The 9395-nt window shown below is 44.4% G+C and overlaps 1 protein-coding gene across 1 annotated transcript in view; it reads left to right on the forward strand.

The window, feature by feature from the left end:
* FAH (fumarylacetoacetate hydrolase) overlaps window positions 1–9037 on the forward strand; it is a 70950-nt gene extending 61913 nt beyond the window's left edge. The window contains exons 13-14 of the mRNA XM_075858446.1: window positions 773–890; window positions 3806–9037. Coding sequence (XP_075714561.1) covers window positions 773–890; window positions 3806–3876 — 189 coding nt within the window. The 3' untranslated portion in view covers window positions 3877–9037. The remainder of the gene's footprint in view (window positions 1–772; window positions 891–3805) is intronic.
* Window positions 9038–9395: the final 358 nt, after the last annotated feature.

The following is a 9395-nucleotide window of genomic DNA, read 5'->3' on the forward strand; positions in this document are numbered from 1 at the left end:
AAAGACGCAAGTGGCGCAAAGTATCGTGCCGCTTCACTCGTAGAAAGGCGCTGAATGGCTGGGCACAGAACGTACCCGGCCATTCATTGCTTATAATTGTCCCTGTGTCCTATACAATTATAGTGCAGGAGGGGGTGGCGGCGGCTGGTTTCAGTGGCGCCGCCGACCCCTCAGAGAGGCAGCAGGCCGCCGTCATAGAAGATGCGACCCTGGCGCCACCCACTAAGTTGCACCCCGGGGCACATGCCACACCTGCCCCCCCTAGCTACGCCCCTGATTTAGGGTATGTTCACACGCAAAAGTAAAAACGGCTGTAAAATACAGAGCAGTTTTCAAGGGAAAACAGTCTCTGAATTTCAGCCATTTTTAAAGCATGAAAAAGCCATTTTTGGAGCTGTTTTTCTATTGACACAATGAAAAAAAGCTCCTTCTTTAAATGGGGCGTTTTTTCACATGGCCGTTTTTTCAAACGGCTATGTAAAAAAACACCCTGTTAGGAACAAAACGCTGGGCAGATGTTTGTAGGCGTTCAGCTTCCATTTGTTCAGGCATTTTTTAAGGTGTTTACGCCCCAAAAAACGCCTAAAAACACTGCATGTGAACATACCCTAACCATATCACGTAGACACTTTGGAAATATTTCACTCATTAATCTAGAATTTGGGAACATCTTGAATTAAAAAAACCAAAAAAACTTTCCTCAATGGACAAGTGATGTTCACCTGAATTCATGATCACATCATACCAATGTTTTTCTATTTTTATCTAACAGGATCCTGAAAGCTTTGGTTCAATGTTGGAACTTTCCTGGAGAGGGTCTAAGCCAATTAATCTTGGAAATGGTCACACTCGAACATTCTTGAGGGATGGAGACACTATAGTCATGAGAGGTATTATCAGCTATTCTCAATTTGTCACTGGAATCACACATGCAGTTTTTTTTAGCCAAAGCCAGGAGTAAATTCAAAAGGAAGGGTGTAAAATACAGTAGCAAAATACGTCTGAAATTACGGAGCTGTTTTCAGGCGAAAACAGCTCCTGATTTTCAGACGTTTTTGTAACAACTCGCGTTTTTCGCGGCATATTTTACGGATGTTGTTGGAGCTGTTTTTCAATGGAGTCAATGAAAAATTGCTCCAAAAATGTCCCAAGAAGTGACATGCAATTCTTTGTCGCGGGCGTCCTTTTACGCACCATCTTTTGACAGCGACGCGTAAAATTACACCTCGTGGGAACAGAACATCGTAAAACTCATTGAAAGCAATGGGCAGATGTTTGTAGGCGTAATGGAGCCGTTTTTTCAGGCGTAATTCGAAGCGTAAAACGCCCGAATTACGTCTGAAAACAGTGCGTGTGAATATACCCTTATACTTTTCCTTCCTATTGGATCCACTCCCAGCTTTGGAGGAAATTCCACAGCATTAAGGGTATGTTCACACGGCAGCGTCCGTAAAGGCCGAAATTACGGGGCTGTTTTCAGGAGAAAACAGCCCCGTCATTTCAGCCGTAACGGCATGTGCAGGCGCTTGAACGCCGCGTCCATTACAGACGTAACTGGAGCTGGTTTTCCATGGAGTCCATGAAAAACGGCTCAATTTACGTCTGAAGAAGTAACAGGACACTTCTTTGGCGCGGGCGTCTATTTACGCGCTGTCTTTTGACAGCGACGCGTAAATATACGCCTCGTGTGAACAGACAAACGTCAGCCCATTGCTTTCAATGGGCAGATGTTTGTCAACGCTTTCAAGCCGTATTTTCGGACGTAATTCGAGGCGTAAAACACCCGAATTACGTCCGTAAATAAGCCGTGTGAACATACCCTAAGGCTTTATTCAGACGAACGGGAAAAACATCCGTGCAACGCGCGTGATTTGCACGCGCGTTGCACGGACCTATATTTGTCTATGGGGCCGTGCTGACATGTCCGTGATTTTTCCTCAGCATGAGTCCGCTGAAAAAAAGTCACGACATGTCCGTTCTTTCTGCGTTTTTCACGCATCACGCACCCATTGAAGTCAATGTGTGCGTGAAAACCACACATGCCTCACGGAAGCACTTCCGTGCGAACTGCGTGATTCGTGCAAGAGCTTTCACCACGTGCTTTTCTGTTTACAAACATACAAACGGAGTGTCTTTGAGATGAGCGAACCCGGACCACCGAACCGAACTTCACCGGGTTCGGCCGAACTTGTTTTGACCGAACCCTGACGCGACGTCAGGAGATAGTCACTGTCCAGGGTACTGAAAGAGTTAAACTGTTTCAGCACCCTGGACAGTGACTTCCGATTACAATATACATGAACGTGTAAAAGAAAAGACGTTCTGACTTACCGTTAACTCCCTGCTTCTTCGTCCCGGGATGACAATTGAGTCCAAGTGACAGCTCAAGCCAATCACAGGCCAAGCACAGGCTGCAGCGGTCACATGGACTGCTGCGTCATCCAGGGAGGTGGGGCCGGATGTCAAGAGAGGGACGCGTCACCAAGGCAACGGCCGGGAGGGAAGTTCTCGGTAAGTACGAACGTCTTTTTTTTTTTTTTTAACAGGTTGCTCGATATTGTGATCGGTAGTCACTGTCGAGGGTGCTGAAAGAGTTACTGCCGATCAGTTAACTCTTTCAGCACCCTGGACAGTGACTATTTACTGACGTCGACTAGCCTCATCTCTATGATGGCGGCTGCGCGAAAATCACGCAGCCGCGCATCATACACTGATGACACACGGAGCTGTCAAGTGGTTTTTGCGCGCACAAAACGCAGCGTTTTTGCGCGCACAAAACGCAGCGTTTTTGCGCGCACAAAACGCAGCGTTTTTGCGTCCGCAAAAACGCCACGCTCGTGTGAATCCAGCCTAACAGTAGCAACAAATCTCAGCCACACGCTGTGGAAAAACCCATAGAGAAGTTGTTTGGAAAGGGCTCTGCGGTGCGACTTTAAATTCCACAGCATGTAAATTTATACTGCAGGTTCTGTGTCGAGATGCTGCGTGTTTGGACCATAAATTTGAATGGGGAACATAAATTCCTTAACAGATGAGTTTTGTTGGGGTTTGTACAACGTTTACGCTGCATTTTTTTATGCCCGTTTTTGGAGCTTTTTTCAATAGAGTCTATGGAAAACGGCTCCAAAAACATCCCAAGAAGTGTCCTGCACTTCTTTTTCGCAACCGTTTTTTTACGCGTAAAAAAACGCAGCGAAAAACGCTCAGTCGAAACAGAAAGCCGTTTTCCCATTGAAATCAATGGGCAGATGTTTGGAGGGGTTCGGCTTCCGATTTTTCGGCCGTTTTTCGGCCTTTTAGGGTATGTTCACACGGCCTATTTACGGACGTAATTCGGGCGTTTTTGCCCCGAATTACGTCTGAAAATAGCGCCTCAATAGCGCTGACAAACATCTGCCCATTGAAAGCAATGGGCAGACGTTTGTCTGTTCACACGAGGCGTAATTTACGTGCCGCGGTCAAAAGACGGCGCGTAAATAGACGCCCGCGTCAAAGAAGTGACCTTTCACTTCTTTGGCCGTAATTGGAGCCGTTATTCATTGACTCCAATGAATAGCAGCGCCCATTACGCCCGTAATGGACGCGGCGTTCAAGCGCCTGCACATGCCGTTACGGCTGAAATTACGGGGATGTTTTCAGGCTGAAACATCCCCGTAATTTCAGCTGTAACGGACGCCCTCGTGTGAACATACCCTTACAGCAAAATTGTGATTGCAGTCTACTCATCTGATGTTTACTTTGTGGCCTTTAGTTTTTCACTGCTTATCTGTCTTTTTCATGACCATCATCTGTTTCCCTACCACAGGTTACTGCCAAGGAGAAGGTTATCGTGTTGGATTTGGAGAATGTTCTGGAACAATTCATCCAGCAGAATAGAAGATTGTATCTTGCTTGTTTGATTATATTAGAAACTTACAGTATTCCCATAAATTCAGAGAGACAGCTGAAAAACGCTGGCAGCATTGTGGAGCATATTGCAAACCATATGTCTTGAATGTGGAATTAATAGTATTTTTTTTTGTCTGCTGGAGTCAACAAATCCCCTATTATGGCACATATGTGATTCACACGGACTGATTTGATGCAAGAGATAAAGTCTACATCCTCTAGAACACTGGTAAAGAACAGCACTCACGTCCGGTATAATGAAAAGTTACATTTATTAAACCGTGACCTATAACATTGCAGCAATCGTGACCTATAACATTGCAGCAATCGTGACCTATAATATTGCAGCAACGTTTCAACCCCTATATGTAGTCAGGCCTGTAGTCAAGTTTGAGAAAGGCCTGACTCTATATTTGTGGGTCGAAATGTCTCTGCTAAATGTGACTTTCATTATACCGAGTTGCTTTCGTTCACCAGTGTTCTAGTGGATCGAGTTGCGGAGAGGGTTTTGCCGGGAGAAACGACCACTCACCAGCCTGAGTCCGTAGTAATAGTGCTTCTTCATCTCAAATTTTTTCTAGAAGTCTATATCTTGTCACCAGGACTCTTAAAAAAAACAAAAAACACAGCAGCAAAATATTCAATGAGAATGAACAGTTAGGCCATGTTCAGACAGGTGGATTTGTTGTGGATATTCGGGGTGCAATAAAATTGCAACAAAGTACAGTACAATACTTGTGAATGGGGTTTTTAAAACTCTATTCATATCGAGGGGGTTTTCCCGATTCGGATTTAAGGGTATGCTGCGGATTTTCAAATTCGTTATGTGGATTTATATCCTTTCTAATGCAAAGGGTTAAATCTGCTGCAAAATCCACATGTAAGTGTATGTTCACACTCACTGTTTTCAGACGTAATTTGTGTGTTTTATGCCTCGAATTACGCCTGAAAAAACGGCTCCATTACGCCTACAAACATCTGCCCATTGCTTGCAATAAGTTTTACGATGTTCTGTTCCCACGAGGTGTCATTTTACGCGTCGCTGTCAAAATACGGCGCGTAAAATGACGGCTCATCAAATGGAGTGCATGTCACTTCTTGGGACATTTTTGGAGGCGTTTTTCATTGACTCCATTGAAAAACAGCTCCAAAAACGGCCGTGAAAAAGGCAGCGAAAATCGCGAGTGACGGTAAGCCGCCATATTCAATTGTAGCTGCGCCAACACAATCGCAAAATAATCACTGAATCAGTCCCCAGCACGGTTCAGTGCCCGACGAAGGTCTCACGACCGAAACTTTGCACTTGTAGCCACTGGCATTTACCTAAAGAAATAAAATCTATGTTGAATACCATAAAGGTGTGCAAATACAACTCTTGACCCATACCCTAAGGCTGGATTCACACGAGCGGGGCGTTTTTGCGGACGCAAAAACGCGGCATTTTGCGAGCGCAAAAACCACTTGACAGCTCCGTGTGTCATCCGTGTATGATGCGCGGCTGCGTGATTTTCGCCCAGCCACCATCATAGAGATGAGGCTAGTCGACGTCAGTAAATAGTCACTGTCCAGGGTGCTGAAAGAGTTAACTGATCGGCAGTTAACTCTTTAAGCACCCTCGACAGTGAATTCCGATCACAATATCGAGCAACCTGTTAAAAAAAAAACGTTCGTACTTACCGAGAACTTCCCTCCCGGCCGTTGCCTTGGTGACGCGTCCTTGGTGACGCGCCTCTCTTGACATCCGGCCCCACCTCTCTGGATGACGCGGCAGTCCATGTGACCGCTGCAGCTTGTGCTTGGCCTGTGATTAACTGGAGCTGTCACTTGGACTGAATTGTCATCCCGGGAGGTCAGACTGGAGGAAGAAGCCGGGAGTTATCCGTAAGTCAGAACTTTTTTTTTTTTACACGTTCATGTATATTGTGATCGAAAGTCACTGTCCAGGGTGCTGAAACAGTTTAACTCTTTCAGCACCCTGGACAGTGACTATCTCCTGACATCGCGTAGCGGAATTTTTTTTGCCGGGTTCGGTCAAAACAAGTTCGGCCGAACCCGGTGAAGTTCGGTTCGGTTTTCCGGGTTCGATCATCTCAAAGACTCTCCGTTTGGATGTTTGTAAACAGAAAAGCACGTGGTGCTTTTCTGTTTACATTCATCCTTTTGACAGCTCTTGCGCGAATCACTTAGTTCGCACGGAAGTGCTTCCGTGCGGCATGCGTGGTTTTCACGCACCCATTGACTTCAATGGGTGCGTGATGCGCGCAAAGCACCGAAAGAACGGACATGTCGTGACTTTTTTTCAGCGGACTCACGCTGAGGAAAAATCACGGACATGTCAGCACGGCCCCATAGACAAATATAGGTCCGTGCATCCAGCCAGTGATTTGCACGCGCGTTGCACGGACGTTTTTCCCGTTCGTCTGAATAAAGCCTAAGGCTGGGTTCACACAAACTATTTTTAGACGTAATAGAGTTGTTTTACGCCTCGAATTACGTCTGAAAAAACGGCTCCAATACGTCGGCAAACATCTGCCCATTGCTTTCAATGGGCTTTACGATGTACTGTGCCGACGACCTGTCCTTTTTCGCGTCGCTGTCAAAAGACGGCTCGTAAAATTACAGCCTCGTCAAAAGAAGTGCAGGACACTCCTTCGGACGTTTTTGGAGCAGTTTTCTCATTGACTCCAATGAAAACCGCTCCAAAAACGGCCGTAAAAAACGCCGCGAAAACGGCCTGCGAAAAACGCGAGTTGCTCAAAGTTCCCTTGAAAACAGCTCCGTATTTTGAGACGTTTTTGACTCTACGTGTGAACATACCCTAACAGACAAACATACAGATTTTGCCATGTATCTGTTGTAGGTTTATTGCACATTTGCAGCAAAAAAGCCTTAGGCTGCATTCACACACAGCTTTTTCCTGCGGTTTTGTACGTTTTTCGTGGTGTTTTTTGCAGCTTTTTTTAATGATTTTTTTTAGTGCGGCCAGTTGTTACATTAAAGTCTATAGTAAAATATCAAATGCATTACATGCAACTTCATTTTTGTTTGTGGCGTTTTTGAAGCAATTTTTTGGTCAGTGGCACTTATTCCAAATGCAGCATACTCTGGGTATGGCATTTTTTTCAGGCGTTTTTTCCATAGACTTCTCTTTAGGACTTCAAAAACGCCATGAAAAAAGCATGTACAAAATGACACTAATTAAAAAACGACAAAAAAAAAGCATGTTTCGTTTTAATACTGCTAGCGTATTTGAAAGTGTTTTTTTTGGCAGTTTAATTTGCCAGAAATTTTCTGCGTGAATTTTCTGTGAAGGAGGCCTAAGGCTCAGTACACATGTTGCATAAATACTGCGGATTTTCAGCAACGGAATTCGATGCGGAAAATCCGCAGCAAATACAGTAGCAGCAAAGTAGATGAGATAAAACAAATCTCTTCCACTCGCTGCGTAAATACTGAGCAAAAAAAATCACTTACAAAATTAACCTGCGGTGCACAATTTTATTCCGCAGCATTTCAATTGTATTTGCGTAAACGCTGCTTATTTGTTGTGCAACTCAGAATTTTTTTTCATATTTTGTGGTGCGCTTTTTCGAACGGAATTTCCACTGCGGAATAAAGCGCTCATACTTACCCCGTCCGTCTTCTCTGTGCGTAGTCCTGCCTCCTATGATGATGTTTCAGCCCATGTGGCGCTGCATCCTGTGATTGGCTGCAGCGGTCACTTGGGATGAAACGTCATCCCAGGAGGCCGGACTGCAGGAAGAAGGAGGGCATTCTGGGAATTGCAATTTTTGTGGCGTAATCACTGTGAATATGCCGCAGAAGTCGCAACACTTGGCTTTCTGTTGCAGGTTTTTCATCCCCATTGAATTCAATGGGGAAAACCCACAACAGAAAATTGTCAATAACGCAGCATAAATTTACATTCTGCGGAATTAAATCCCGCACCGCAGGTCAATTTATTAATGTTTACGCTGTGTTTTTTTCCACAGCAGGGGCATGACTTTTTCTAAATCTCATCCACTTTGCTGCTACTGTAAATGCTGCAGAATTTCTGCACAGAAATCCGTTACGGAAATTCCACAGCGTTTACGCTACTTGGGAACCCGGCCTTAGGCTAGATTCACAGGGGCGTTGCGCATCTCGGACGTGAGAAACGGCAGTTTTTCACGTCTGAAGTGCATCCATGCTCTGCGCTGCGGGACGCGATATCACGCATCCCCCATAGACTATGGAGTCTATGGAGGGATGCGTGAAGCATGAAAAAACAGCACATGTCCTATTTTCTCACAGACCCTTCACACGGTCCAATGAAACAACGGCCGTCTGAACGGACACATTGAATTATATAGGTCCGTGTGACGGCCGTTGTTTCAACGGCCGTCACACGGACGTGTAACACGTTCATGTAAATTAGGCCTTAAAGCGAGCCTTATATCAGTTTTTTGTCTCCCAAACAGGCAGTTGATTGATGGCTCTGCTTATCTGCAGTGTCATATAAGCAGAGCCGTCAATCAACTGCAGAGGGGAAGGGGAGCGGAACCAATATGTTGGCCATTACCGCTCCTCGAGAGTCCTGAATGACAAATCTGCCTAGTAATGCATTAGTATGAGGGAGAGGGATGTACTACTTGATAAGCAGATTTATCTTTCAGGAGTCTGGGAAAGCTGGGTTATAACCCCTATGTATCTGTAATGGTAAACATTTTGACAAATGTTTTTCAGGAACAGATATAACTAAGAAATGGATTAATTGAATTTCTAACAACAGAGAGATCTGCCTCATCATCATGGGATTAAAATACTTTCCTCCATTTATGGTGCTATTATTCAGTAACGGGTATATAGCGAAATACATTTGTGATATTAATTATAGATATTTAATTTCTAGCTTTAGTTATCACTCATTTTCTGGGCCCATATAATGAACAGGGATTTATCATGCTCCACCATTTAATGCCATGTATGAAAAATTCTTGGCATTTAAACCCTGTGAGATTTATTGCGCCTGATACTTCCCATTGCTGCACTATGCTTTAACCCAGCATTTTAAACAATGTGTTCACCGAAAGGTCAGGACCGTGTACATCCAGTCCATCCAATCCTGAGGTTTTTCATTTTTTCTAATAAAATATGCTGTATTGGGTTTATTTTCCTATTTTCTACATCAGTACCGATGAAAATGACAAAGCAAGAAAAAAAAATTAGCATGTATTGTAATTGTGGATCCTGGCCAGACAGACCTGCCAATACCACTAGACTTGCTGTTATCTTTATTAGATAATTATGAATTTTGGCCACAACAATATACTCACTATACATCACAATATAGCATACAATATATAAAAAAAATATCGGAAGACGCTGCATTACTGTTGGAGCTAGAGGCGTCAGTTGTCTGCTCTCATGTTCCCATATAACCCTATTTGCTCAAACTCCTTTCTGTTAGGCCTCATGCACACTAACGTGTTTTTGCGGCCACAATTCACCCGCGAACTGCGGCCCCA

Source organism: Rhinoderma darwinii, chromosome 3 (assembly GCF_050947455.1).
Source record: "Rhinoderma darwinii isolate aRhiDar2 chromosome 3, aRhiDar2.hap1, whole genome shotgun sequence".
NCBI classification, from domain to species: domain Eukaryota; kingdom Metazoa; phylum Chordata; class Amphibia; order Anura; family Rhinodermatidae; genus Rhinoderma; species Rhinoderma darwinii.